At 22.7% G+C, this 15,024-nt stretch overlaps 1 protein-coding gene across 2 annotated transcripts; it reads left to right on the top strand.

Moving 5' to 3' along the window:
• The first annotated feature begins 3,494 nt into the window (after positions 1 to 3,494).
• LOC127281796 (ankyrin-2-like) lies at positions 3,495 to 13,809 on the top strand. 2 transcript variants are annotated; one of them, XM_051305696.1, is made up of 7 exons: positions 3,495 to 3,711; positions 5,499 to 5,546; positions 7,104 to 7,447; positions 9,167 to 9,407; positions 10,699 to 10,942; positions 12,490 to 13,077; positions 13,188 to 13,809. In XM_051305696.1, the coding sequence occupies exons 1-6, from the start codon at positions 3,685 to 3,687 to the stop codon at positions 13,041 to 13,043; spliced, it is 1,458 nt and encodes a 485-aa protein (XP_051161653.1). In that variant the 5' UTR covers positions 3,495 to 3,684; the 3' UTR covers positions 13,044 to 13,077; positions 13,188 to 13,809. The 2 variants fall into 2 exon arrangements, with proteins under 2 accessions (XP_051161653.1, XP_051161654.1); XM_051305697.1 differs by lacking the exon at positions 5,499 to 5,546 and having other exon boundaries at positions 3,500 to 3,711.
• Positions 13,810 to 15,024: the final 1,215 nt, after the last annotated feature.

Raw genomic sequence — 15,024 nt, forward strand, 5'->3', positions numbered from 1 at the left:
TTGGTAAACGTCGTAACCATTGTAAACGTGAAAAAAAAATAAACCGAGAGAAGTATATATAATATTGAAAAAAAAATGAAAAAAACTTTTCTTGACTTGCCTCGCGCAATCGGCGCAACCGATCTGAAAAAAAAGAGAGAGAGAACGAGTGAGAGAAAGAAAGAGAGCGAGAGAGAGAGAGAGAGAGAGAGATATTTGGCCCGTCATATATAATAATGGACATTGTTTACAGTTGACTCTTAAAATTTATCAGCAATGTGTTCCTGAACTGCAACAATAAGAATTACAATAGAAATTAAAAAAAAAAAAAAAAGAAACAAACAAAGCCGACTTTGCATCTCCACGAAATCCAAGTATTTTTGTTTAATTAGAACGTAAGAGGTGTTTTAAGAGTATGTTACTTTAAGATGTGTCAGTAAAGCATGCTTATAGGTAGAAACTTAGAGTAATGCTATAACAATAATTATATTATAATTACCATTAATTACAGATATAAGGCATTTAACAAAATGCAAAGTATTTCTTAATAAAAGTACGTTTAAAAGAAATTTTAATTGTTTTTTTGCTTTAATTTCTCTCGACATTTTTATAAATAAGAAAAATCAGTTTTTGTTTTCAAAAAATAAACCCTTTTCTGTTTTAATATTAAAATTCTTAATGTAATTAAATCAAGAAAAATAATACAATTTCAGAACTTTTAATGACATTTTTTCAATCAGCAGAATAAAAAAAAAATAGGTATGGAAAAGATTTGTTTTTTAAAATTTTTTTTAATTTTATATTTAAAAAAATTGTACTAATATTTTTTCTTCTTTATTTCAGATTCTTTAGCGGCAATTCAGGATTTTTGGAGCATTTTTTTTTTAGACGAAACAATCAAAATTTATTTTCAATTATTATTTGTGAATCTTATCATTTCAAATGTTTATGATCTTCAAAAATATCGTTGTATGATTTTTAACGATTTATTTCAGTAATATATTTTAATAATGAATTTTGTGTTTTCTTTGCAGTTGAAGATGAATATTTTAGGAGAATTTTTGAAGCGCGTAAAATAATGGTTTATTATTATATATATTTATGGATTTCAAGAAAGTGCGCAATTCTTCGTGGGTGGAAACGATAAGGAAGTTTGATTTTTGTATACGAGAGAAAGAGAAAAGAAAAAAAAAAGTGTGTAAAAATTATTTTTTCAAATCAAGAAAAAAGAAGATGATGTTGAAGAAGAAAAAGGCATTGTCGACCTTGAAGACCTTGAAAAAGAGCTTTGAAATTGATCATCGCGGACTTTGGCCTCGTTACCACGTGTTTTTGCTCTCTTCTTTTTTGAACATCAACCATCTCTTCGACTATAATACATGTGCTCATGAAAATTGCGTTCAAATATAACTTAATATATTTATGGATCACACAAACTTCATATATACTTTTAGCACGTTTCTAGGGAAGATAGAGAGAAAGAGAGAGAAAGAGAGAGAGAGAGAGAGAGAGAGAGAGAGAGAGAGAGAGAGAGAGAGGCTCTTGATATTACAATTAATAATTTTTGCCAAAAATTATCTTCTTTTTTTAAAAGGTACTTTTTTTTATTTTCCTTAATTGTTTTTTTTTTCATTTTCTCTCTTCTTTTTATTTCAATTTTTCTTTTATTCTTTTTTAAACTGTTTTTTGTTTCTTTATGATTTACAAACTTTTGTAAACTGTTCTTTTCTTTTTTTATTTTTTTTTCATTTTTTTTTTAACTGTTTTTTACGATTTTTCTTCTTCTTTTCTTTCTTCGTTTCTACTTATTCATTTCTTTGTTATCACTAATTTCTTATACTTTCTTTTTCTATTTCTGTTTATATTTATTTTTATTGTTTTGCTGTAGTTTTCAACAAATTATTTTTTAATTGAGAATTTTTACACTTTACTAGATATTTTAATTTTAAAATAGTAATAATAATAATAATTTTAAAACTAGAGAAAAGTTAATTTAAAAAAGGAAAACATTTTTTGTTCTTTTTTTTAAAAAAATGTATTTCTTCTTTTAGTTTTTAATCTCCATCTTTTTTTTTTTGTCTTTTCTTTACTTTTTTTTCCAAAATTTACCATCATTTTGCTTTTTTTCCGTTTGCTTCTTTTTTTCAGCCTCATGGAACTTTGTCCCTTGAATTTTCTTCTTATTACTGTCTGAAGTATGCAAGTTAAATAAGTTTTCGCACTTCAGACTAAGCTAAGGATTTATTAATGCTCTAGACGACCAAAGGGACACCGAACTTGTCGAGACTATTTTCTCTCTTTTTTTTTGAAAAAAAAAATAGTATTTTTTTGGAGAAATTTTGAAGAAATTGAAATAAAACAAAAATGAAAAAATAAAGAAATTACAAAAGAAGAAGAATTTAAATGTTTGAAGAAATATCAGGAAATGAAGAAGAAAAAATTAAAGAAATGGTGATAATTGGAAAAAAAATTGAAAATAACAAGAAGAAGAAAGAGAATTTTAATTTCTAGTCAAAAAGGATTGAAGAGGAATTTTTTTTTTTTTTTGGATATCGCTTTGTTTAAATATTGTCAGCGAGTGCAATGCACTCTCGTTGAGATTTGACGTTTTGTTCTCTTGTGTCTCTCTGCGTATACCAGAATTACCATTTGCATTTTACCAGAAAGGAAAGGACCCGCTTAAATTTCTCAGTAAATTCTATTTTCACTTTAGGTACGTATCGTTGGTATTTCCCTTTTCTTTTATTATTTTTTTCTCCTTTTTATTCTTTACGACTGTCACTTGAAAGGAAATGCGAAAATTTATTTTCTCCAAATTAACATTTTATTTACTTCCTTAAGTTAGAATTACACTCTTTTTAGACAATTTTACATTTGTTTGATTTTTGCTTAATTAAAAACGATAAATAAAAATATTTAAATAATTAAATTTAGTAAGTAGAAATAATTAAATAAAAAGAATATTTATCAAATTGTAATAATTATATTATGTAAAGAGATTTAATTTATTTAAAACAAATTTTCTTAATTTTAAAAAATTCCAGAATTTTTTTCTTTTAATTTTAATTTAATCCATTACAAAATAAAATTTTTTTATTCAAAGAATATTTTTTTTTAAATTTCCTTTTCTAAAAACAATTGCTTTTTGAAGAAAATTGATATACAAAAATATTTTTTTTTAAATAAATATCTTTTATGAAAAATATAGGAAAAAATATCTTAAAAAAAGGGGGGAAAAAAAAGAAAAATTTCTATTTCAATCCATCGTAGGAAATTTTTCCCTTGAAACCCTATAAAAGTCGTTCACCCCTTTTTTGTACGCAAGTAAATTTATCGAATATTTAGAAATCGAATGTATTTGTTTTCACACACTCTCTCTCTCTCTTTTTTTTTACAGGTAAATGAAAACACGAGGACAATGATTGCCGGTGAGGCGCTCGTAAGTCTCGTCGGCGTCGCGACGCGCAATTGCGTCGTTCTTTGAGTTTTCAACCCCCTCTTTGCGCTTCAATTATAATGAAGATTCGCTGCTGTGTTGCTGTTGTCTCTCTCCATCACTGTCTCTTTCTCTCTTATTTGACTTCTTCATATGCGCAAGCTCTCTCCTCATGATCCCTTTGTGTTATTTTCGGCGGAATCACAGTTCGAAGCTTTAAATAGGACCGAGTTTCCAACGAAGAAGGCAGTTCATAATATCGTTTCTACATGCTGGAGCATCGTACAATTTTCGAAGTAAGTATATATATGTTATAAACAAAAATATAATTAATTTAGTCATTCAATTTTTTTTATATATATATTTTATAAATTATTTTATAAAATCATTTTGAATTTTCTTTTGTTCATTTAAAGTTTACTTTTAATTTCTCCCACTTCTTTCACCCTCTGTGTGTATGTGTGTGTGACCAAAGTCACTCTCGTGGATCGAACATTATGTTGGTCAGGGTTGTCAGATGGGAGGACCGGAAATCCGGGGCAACCACCAACCGGAAGAATCATTTTTTTTCACCCTCTTTTATTTATTTAATAGTGTTCAAAAAAGTGAAAGTGCCTTAAAATTGACATTTCGGGGACATTTTAATTATTTAAAATTTTTAGTTTGAAAAATTTAAATTTAAATTATTTTCACAAGCAAATTAAAATTTTTTTATTATTTTTTTTTTTGATTTATTATTACTTTATTATTTTTTGAAAATTATAAAAATGAAAAAAATATAATTGCAAATTATAATTAAAATTATGTTTGCCTATTTAATTTGCTGCCAATGAAACATTGCTTTTATTTACATTCAAATGTAAATATTTCCCACGTGTTCAAATTATTAATTCCATCAAATCTTTTCAAATAATTATCAAAATGAAATTTAATTAATTTTTTTTTTATTATTATTTTAAATCAAAAATTTATAAATACAGAATTAAATTTACTTAACTCGTGTAATTTATCATTAATCTATAAAAAGACATTGCCTCACTGGAAATTACAATAAATTTTAAATTTTATTTACTTTTTAAAATAAAAAAAGGAATAATTTTAATATTTTTGGCCTTAAAAGAATTTCAATTTCGAAATAAATTTTTTATTGAATAAAATAAATTTATTTCAAAAAAAAAAAAAAAAAAATATTAAATTTTAAAGGAAGGTTTTCCCCTATGAGAGAAAATTGGAAATATATAATTTTCATTCATGTATATATAAGAATTTAAATATAAATATTGCGTAGGACATTGCCATGCACTTTTGTTGTGTGTGTGGCAGACTGCGTGAATTTCCCACGTGAGCTTCCGGTATCATATCGTCAAAATTTGCGTCGTTTTCTTGGCACTCATTTCAAAATTGTCGCTCCTGACACTTTTCTTCGACAGGAAATTATATGAACCGGCCTTTTTGTCTACTATAGAGAAATATATATATATTTTCAAATACAAGGCAATGTTTTATAAGCGAAAATTTTCAAGGCACTTTCAACCTTGATTCTATTATATGCAACTAATAAAATCAATAATCAAATTTTATTCAATGTTCTATATAATTCTATTCTTTATTTTTATCAATTTAAATTTTATTATCTATTTAAAATTTTTTTAAATTATATATTTCTTTCCATTGTGTACTTTTACAAAATTTTGCAATTTTTTCTTTCCCATAAGCTTCGAAAAAAAATATACAATTTCAAAAAATTATATTTTACTGATATTTTTTTATATTAATTAATTAATATTTATTAGTTAACTTCAGCCTTTCGTTGGTTCAATACAAAAAATAGTAAATAATAATTTTTTTTTGTTAAATTAATCGAATCGAAAGTTATAAATTTAAAGAAGATAAACATTTATTTTTTAAAATTTTGTTTGTTTAATTTTGCAAAAAAAAATTTCTTTTTGCTTATTTTCTACGAAATGATTTTATTTTTTTGTGGGAAAACAAATTTTTAAGTCTGGGATTTTTTTTTAAATAAATAATAAATATTTTCTCAAATACTGTGGTGTTAAAATTTATATGCTTCTTTTCGTTACAGAAACTGGATTCTTTAAAGAGTGATATTAGATATTTACTTTATCCAAAAGTGCGTATTTTTATTAAAAAAAAAAAAAAAAAAAAAAATACTGTAAAAGCACGATAAAAGTTGTTTGCATGCCGTGACGTCCAGATTGAAATCAAATTATTTCGAAGTAGTTACATTTTTTTTTTCATAAATAAAGTCTTTTTTTCAATTTCCATGTTCATATTAATATTTTTTTTTAACTTTGGATACATTTTTTGCTGCACGTAGATTTTATTTTTTGAACGCAAAAAAAATTTGCATTAATTTAAGAAAATTCTTTTCTTTGAAAAATAAATAAATTATATTTTCATAAAAAAATTTTTTTTATTTACTAAATACAAAAAAGGAATCTTTCTAGTTTTTGATTTTTTATTTCTGAAAATAAAATTTATTTACAAATTAATAATTTAAAAATGTAGATTTTTTTTTTAATTTTCGTTATTAAAAAAATATTTTTTTTTTTGTTATATTTTTATGTCAGAGAAAAATGTGTTACGTCTTTTTTTTGAAAATCAAAGTACAAATTACAAGTACATATTTTTTTTAGTTTTATATTTAGCTCTATTAATTTTATAATCATAAAAATTAGTTATTTTAGTTGAAAAAATTATTTTTTGACTTTAATCAATCATAATTGTGTGAACAGAATTTTTTTTCTTTTTTGAATTTTTGAAGTGATAGAATAATATAATGAGAAAATAGAAAATTTGCATTTTATTAATATCGTCAAGTTATTTATAGAGTGTCATTGTACCTCAATTGCTTGTCATTTTGGCACAATAATAATCATTGCAATTAAATATACATATATATATAATAGTATTTATGACCATTTAAAGTTAGTGAAGTGAAAACAAAATCAAATAATTTACTAATATTGTAAATTACAAAAAATGTTAATTTTTTTTATTTATCTCAAAATTATTTTTAATACTTTTTAAAATTAATTATTTACAAATTAATTATTATTAGAAATGAATTTATAAAATCATTAATTATTATTTCATTTGGTTTTTACTATATAATTTTTCTTTCTTTTCTTTTTTTAATTTTCATATTCTGCGATAAAAAACAATATAAGTTGAAGCCACTTGTCTCATTATTATTTTTTTTTAAAAGAAAATCATCGTTTTTTTTTAGAAATTCTTAATATTCCATAGAATATTTTGCAAAACTTGGATATTCTCCAAAAAAAAGACGCAGAAAAGTTAGGCAAGCCAAAGCAAAATGATATTTTCGCAGTTAGTGGTTAATAATGGCAACATATTTATGAAATTAATTTAAATTCTCTCCAGTCATTTTACCAAAAAGTTCATTTTACAAAATAAATGCGATGTGAAAATTTTTCAACAACAGACATTTTATTATTTGTCTTCTTTCTCTGTTTGAGAAAAATAATGACAATTAATTTAATTAGAAAATTAATAAGAGAATTTTTTTTTTCTTTTTTTTTTTTTTTGCAAATATCCTTCAAATGAAGAAATCTGGTTCAATGCATATAATGATTTGGCTCAATACATTCGCGTGGAATGATGCAATAATATTGTGAGAGTATGTCTTTCGTAATTTGCGTTTCAGATGCCGTCCGAGTGCATCGCTAATCCGTTGCAACGGGAATTGGCCGACTCAATAATTCGAATGCAACCACTTGATGAGATAAGGATTCTCCTTGCATGCGGTGCAAAACCAAATGATGTGGTTACACAGGGCCTTAGGCCCCTTCATTATGCTGTTTGGCAAAGATATGAGGATGCTGCGCAATTATTATTGGTGAGAGGTGCCGATATTGATGCCACTGATGAATGCGGATATTCCGCATTGCATCTTGCTGCTGAACACGGTTATCTTGATCTTGTCAAACTATTACTTAAATATGGTGCCAAGGTCGATCATCGACAGGACACCGATGAATTATTTCCCAGGTATTATTTTTTTTTTAAAAGAAATTTTTCCTTTACTTTTTTAATTTTTTTTCCAAATTTAATATTATTAAAATATTAAAATTCATTCACACTATTCTAATTTTACTTTAGAACCAATTTTTTTTTTTTTTTTTTTTTTTTATCTAAATTCGAGTAATTTTACAATTAATTTGCACTAGTAATTTATTAATTGACCTGCCGTATCAAAGAAGGGCACATAACTCATTTGAATTAAATTATTTATGTGCCCTTCTTTGATCTGGCAGTTCAATTTAATGAAAAATTGATTATCTACAAAATTGAATTAAAAAACAATTATAATTGCTTTGAAAAGTAATTTTAATCAAATTTAAATTCAAATATTATTTGCTAAAATTTTATATATTTAAAAAATGTTCAATTTTTTTTTTTTTTTATTTAATTATTATAAAATTTCAAGTAGTCTACAATTTAATCATTTTTTATCCAATTTTTTCTTTGCAAATTTAATTAATTACAAATTCATATATTTTTTTATACTCTAATATTATTTTGGAACTTTTTCTTCATTTTTTTTTCCAAATTCGATTAATTTTTAAATTTATTTACCCTCTGGTAATTTATTAATTTAATAAAAAATTAATTATTTACAAAATAAATTTACAGAAAAATTTTGCTTTGAAAAGTAAATTGTTTTTTTTTTTTTTAATTCGATTCAATAAAAATTTCATTATTTGGTAATGTAATCAAATTTAAGAATCTAATTCAATTATTTGTTAAAATTTCATTTTTTTTTTTCAAAAATGTCCAATTCTTGTAAATTTACTTATTATAAAATTTCAAGTACTCTATGATTGAATCATTTTTAAATAAATTTTTTTTGCAGATTCAATTAATTGAAAATGCAATTATTGGCTAATTTAATTACTTCAAATTCAATTAATTGTTGAATTTCAGTAACAAAATTAAAATTCTAATTGTTTTTCAAAAATTTTCTATTCTTGTAAATTCAATAATTATAAAATTTCAATTTCTCTACAATTGAATAATTATTTTATCCAACTTTTCGAATAAAATTAAAATTGCAATTGTTTTTCAAAAATGTTCTATTCTTGTAAATTCAATAATTATAAAATTTCAATATCTCTACAATTGAATAATTATTTTATCCAACTTTTCGAAAATTTAATTATTAGTTTAATTCAATTAATTGTTAAAATTCAGTTATTTGTATTAAAATTTCAATTTTAAACCTACATTACGATTTTAGTTGTTATAAATCACAAAACAGGAAATTTTTTTAATTTATTAGAAAAAAATTTGTTTTGAAAATGCAATTATTCATTTATTAAATTACAAAATTCAATTATTTGGTTAAAATTCAGTGAAAATACAAAAATAACAATTGTTTTTCAAAAAATTACAAATTCTTTTAAATTTAATTATTATCAAATTTCAATTTCTCTACAATTGAATATTTTCTTTATCCAATTTTTTAAATATTCAATTATTTACTAGTTTAATTTCAATTAATTGTTAAAATTGTGTTATTAAGAATTAAAATTTCAATTTTAAATAAATTTTACATTTTTAGTTATTTTTAGTTATTTTGTGTAAATTTACTTTTAGTGGATAATGGAATTTTTTACATTTATTTAAAAATATTAAATAATAAAAATAGAAATTAATTCAATTGACTTTAAATAATTAGTGAAATTCTTTCTTTTTTTTTTCTTTAAGAACCACATTGTGTGATGAGCCATTGCGTTTGGCTTTGAGAAATCGTCACATACAAGTTGCAAAAACACTTTTAGAAGCTGGTGCTAATCCGAATAAAAAATATTTTTTTGGTTCCGAAATTAATTTGGTCTCGCCACTGGATTTGGAGTGTATGGATTTACTTTTGGCTTTTGGTGCTCATCCAAATACGAGAGATCGAGCTGGACTCACTCCTCTCATGAAAGCTGCCAGGTTGCCTCAGGTAATTTTTTTTTTTTAATTTTACTTTATTTTATTTATTTTTTTAAATTTTCATATAATATTAATATTTTCTTATCTACTTTATTATTTATTTATTTAATAAATAATTAGTTTTCTTCATCTTATTATATTTTTTATTTTAATTCTCATTGAAATTTTTTTTGCTTATTTAATTGTAAAATTATTTCTTTTTTCTACTTTCTTTTTTTTTTCAAAAATCTATTTTTTATAGGTTTCGATAATTTTTGTATCTTTAGAAAAGTCGACATTGAAAATTTTTAAAACTTAATTAATTTTCATGGAATCTATACAATTGTAGTGAATTTACATAATTTTATTATTTAGTGAATTTGTCAAATAGATAATTTTTACTTAATTTGTAATTTTTTCTTTTTGTTTTTTTTTTTAATTTTACCTTTTTTTCATAATAATTATTAGTTTTATTATTATTATTATTATTATTATTATTATTATTATTATTATTATTATTATTATTATTATTATATTATTACCTAACAATGGTAATTATAATAATGAAGAAAATTTCATTTATCAAATTGTTGATAAACGATTTTTTTGGCTTGTAAGAAAAAAAATAGGGGTTGAGGATGAACAAAAACGATTTATTCTACTTAGGAAAGGAGGAAATCAGTGAAAAGAAGTTGTGTATGACTGAATTTAGTTTACTCTACTTAAAATAAAGCTACACGTAAAATACATATGTGAAAACAGTAGAAAATTGAATTTCGTCTGACGAAAAACAGTTTATTTCACTTAGAATGAAGCTACGCTGATATTCATTATTTTTAATAATAAAAATTCGAATTTTCTTTTAAAATTTATAATAATAATTTTCATTTTTATTTCACATTAATTATTTTTTTAATTGGTCATTAACGATAGCATAAGCTTAATAAAATATTAAAATTAAAATAAAACAGTTTCTTCATTAAAATTGTTTAAAATTTATTTTATCAGTTTAAAAAATGAATTTGAAAAATTAGTAAATTAATGAATATTTTTTTTTAAATATTCTTTTTTTTTAATATTTCATATTTAATTAGTGATTTCGAAATAGTTATCAAATGCCAAATTATTACAAAATTTAAATTTGTTAATTATGTAATTAAAATATATATGTATATATTGAGAGTGATTCTCTGGCAAGTGATCGAAGATTGCAAATATTTTAGGAAGCTATCAGTATATAACATTAAGAAATAAATTTTATATAACGTTAGAATAAGCTAATAATTTTTTTTTTTTTTTGTTAATTAATCATTGTTTTGCAGGGCATCGCATCGGTTCTTATTTTATTACACTATGGAGCTGATGTGAATGCAATGGCAGATGTCAGAAATGATTATCGAACTGTTTTACATTATGCGATACTTGGTGGTGATCCAGCTGTTATCAATCTTCTTTTAAAACAGGGTGCAACACTTGATCTTGGTGTTGATTATCAAAAACCAACTGCCTTGGATTTGTCTATTCTTAAGGGAGATTTGGCTATTGTTGAAATGCTACTTAAAGCAGGTAATTTTTTTTTAAATTTCAAAATTAATTTTGTTTTTATTAATAAATTCATTTATACAGAATTTATTTGAATTTAAAAACAGGAATTCTGTAGTAATTAAAATTATATATTTTCAAAATTAATTTTGAAATTCGATTATTTTGAGTATTTTTATAAATTTTTTTCTATTTTTTTTTCTTTTTTAGAAATTGTATTTTTTCAAGAAATTACAATTTTTCAAAAATCCTTACGTTTAAATTATTATAATTATCTAGCAGCATAATTAATTAAATATTCAATCATTTAGCACTTGGAATTTTTGTAATACAATTATTTAAAAAAATTCAATTTTATTAAAATTTTAATTGTTTGAAAAAGTTTAATTCTTTTAAAATTAATTATCTATTGTACAATTCATTTATTTTAGGTGCAAAATAATTATTTTTTGTAAACTTTTTTTTAAATTTAATTATTTTCATATTTAATAATTTTGTGAATTCAATTCATTGACTCAGAGATTTTTCCTCTGTTTTGGATTGGACTTTTTTATTATTTTATTTATTATTATTATTATTATTTTATTTATTTATTTTATTTCTCTTAATTTTAACTTCAATTGTCTAATTTTTGTAAATTTCCTATATACGAAAGATTTATTTAAAAAAAAAGTTTCTGAACACTTTTTAGTTTTAAATAAAATTTTTTAACCAATTTCGCCCTTCGCGATATAAAAATTGCTGTACTGAAGTTTTTTTTTCCTTTTTTAAATCGAGCAAATAAATATAATTGAATTACAAAATTATTTAATTTAAAAATAATTCCACTTCAAAAATAATTTAATTTAGAAAATAATTTGAACATAAATTGATAAATTTAAAAAAATATGTTTTATGTTTCGAATTTGAAAAGTTAATTTAAAATTTCAGATGCTCAATTTATAATTCTGTTATTTATGTTGAAAATAAAATTTGTTTATTATTCATAATGAAATTGTGAGAATGACGTCTTTAAGTAATGTCAGAAAAATATAAATTTCTATTATAAAAATTAGAAAACAGAATTTTATTTTTTGAATAAAAAATACATTATTATATTTCGTAAAATTTAAATAACTGCAACTAATTTATTAATGCAAGTTAATATTAATCAATTAGTTGTAATTTAATTTTGGGAAAGAACAGATAATTTATTTAAAAAAATAATAAATAAAATGTACCTGATTTCTTTTACATATTTTAAAATTCAGTTTTCTGTAGTTTATTTCTAATATAAAAATATAAAATTATGTACATTTTTAAATCTATTAAATCGAATTAAAGTATCGTTTGCGTTAATTTAAAAAAAAAAAAAATAACTAAATCTTAAAAATTACAAAAAAAAGTAAACAAAAATAAGAAAAGAATAATTTATAAATAAGAGTTTGAAGTCACAAAATTTGACAATTAAATGATAATAAACAACAAAAATTAGAATTTTCCTAATAAATTTTCTAACAGAATCTCTTGATTATAATATTAATAAAAATTAAAAATTCTTTTCTTTGGACTAATAAAATAAAATTTTTCAGGAGCAAATGTAAATGCAACATCGCCAATAATTGGTTCTCCATTACATGTAGCTTGCGCTGACAATATACCAAATAGATTGGAAATTCTTTCAATGATATTGGAACGAGGCGCTGATCCAAATTTGGTAATACGTAGCGATGAGGGTTTATCATTAAGGCCAGTACTCGCTGAATATGTTGCATCAAATGAAAATCCATCGGTGGAAGTTGTGGCATTACTTTTAAAATATGGTGCAAGAGTTGTGATTAAAACACAATTTCGTGATCCACATGGAATTTTAAATTCATTACAAAATACCGCCGATAAACCAAGAATATTACAAGCACTATTAGAGGCTGCCGAAAGTTTTGATCCATGTATGATTCGAAGATCGAGTAGTTTAACGGATGCGCAAAAAGCACTCGTTATGGAAGCAGCGAGAACACCATTGCCATTAACACATCAAGCGAGATTAATTGTTCGCAAACTTTGTGGTACAAAATTACCGAAAATTGTCCGAAGGCTTCAAGTACCGCAATCACTTCATCGTTATCTTCTTTATGATTTTTACTAGTTCACTGAATTTTAATTCAGTTTTACTGATACCGGTGGGTTGTTTTTTTTTTAATTTTTAAAGAAACTTTTTAACATTAATAAATTTAATAATTCATTTTATGAAATTGTTTTCATTTTACAAAAATAATTTTTTAAATTTTAGATTGTGATACCTTTTCAAATTTCCTTGTCATGTGCGGTACTTTTGGAAGATCAAGAAAAGAAGAGCCTCTGGATAACAAGGACTATAAATTTTAATTCTATGACCATTTTTTCTCAATGCAAAAATAATAATTGCATTTGTTATTTAGAAATTGAATAGACTTTAAAAAAAAAGAATAATAGAAAATATATATTTTTGAAGATAAATGTTTTCGTGAAATATTTTCGAAAACTGTATTTAAAAATCACTATTATATTTTTGGAAAATTATTGTAAAAAGTAATAGTAAATTAGAAATGAAATTAAATTGTAGAGAATATTTAAAAAGTGTTAAAAAAAATTGTTGAGATTTAAAAATCATTTTAGAGAAGAATTTTATGAAAAAAAAAACCTAATTTTTTTTTTTAAACCTTTGAGGTCATTTTTGTTCCACACATGATATTTTATGTACTGACCCTTAGTATTATTTATTATTCATTCATTCTTTTTCGTATTATTAATTATAAAAAAAAATTACGTATTACCTAAAACTTGTATAATTACGTCCGGTCCATCGATATTGTGATTATGTTAAATAATTATGTTATTATAATAAAAAATACCATTATGCATTATCAATATTATTTATTAGATTGTGTTTATCTGTAATTTGAATTTATTTTGTGTCCACTGTCTATATTTTTGTACCTTTTGTATATTTTCCATATATAAATCAAAATTAGTTCTTTAAAAAAAAAAAAAAATAAATAAACGAAATTTCTTTTATTTACAAATTTTATTTTTAATTACTTCCTTTATTCTTTTATCTTTTTTTTGTATATTAATTTTCTAATATATAATTAGATTTATTTTCTATTTTATTTATTTTTCTCCATTGTTTACTTTTACACAGTTTTCTTATATTAATTTTTAATTATTAAAGAAAAAATAGAATTCAAAAATTTTAAATAAAAACAAATTTATTGAATGCTGTCAATAAAAAATCAATTTTTGTAGTCGACGCACACGATTTCAATTTTCCCGCAAAATTTTAAATGTACAGTCATATATATAGAAGGTTAACTCACTTTAAAAAAAGTTTCCACCTTTTGGCATAGAGTATTCATGTGACGTCATCACCAGGTGGTAATTTTGCGCAGATATTTATTTTACCGACACATATATATGTATAGAAATCAGTATTTATATACACGTCGGTAAAATTCAATATTACTATTTGGTAGTCAAGATGACGTCACATTAAAATAAAAATCTATATTATAGGGAATTTTAGAAAAAAAATTTAAAGTTCGCGCCACGAGTCTGCGCACGCGTCGCTTGTCAGAGTTCCCAACCCTGGTCACGTGGTTTTATATAAAAAATTTGTCGTTAAAATTTTTTTTGACATTTTAATGATTCATTTATGATAAAAACAAAAGTATTTCAATAACAATACAGTTTCATCTTAATTAATGTATATATTATACAAATATTTACAAATTTAATTGTATAAAACAAGTATTACAGTGGTAGTGTACAATCCAGTGCTGTAATAATGAAAGATCCTTATTCGAACCCTTTAATTTACTTGTAAATTCTATTTAAAAACTTATAATCAAATAATCACAGTAGTTTAAAGTGATAAGAAAAAGTGTCTAATATAACGTGACTGGTTTATGTAAACAGAAGGAAAAGCGTAAATATTTTTGTTAATCATAACCTAAAAAAAATTTCACTTTTTTCACAATTTTGTTTTGTTATTCTTAATAAACAACTCGTTAAAGTTAACAACTATTAAAAAGAATATTTATTCATAATTTTTTTTTGATAAATGTTGAATATTATATAGGGTGATGAAA

Source organism: Leptopilina boulardi, unplaced genomic scaffold (genome assembly GCF_019393585.1).
Source record: "Leptopilina boulardi isolate dan_hultmark-lab unplaced genomic scaffold, ZJU_Lbou_2.1 LbouV2_278, whole genome shotgun sequence".
In the NCBI taxonomy this organism is placed as follows: domain Eukaryota; kingdom Metazoa; phylum Arthropoda; class Insecta; order Hymenoptera; family Figitidae; genus Leptopilina; species Leptopilina boulardi.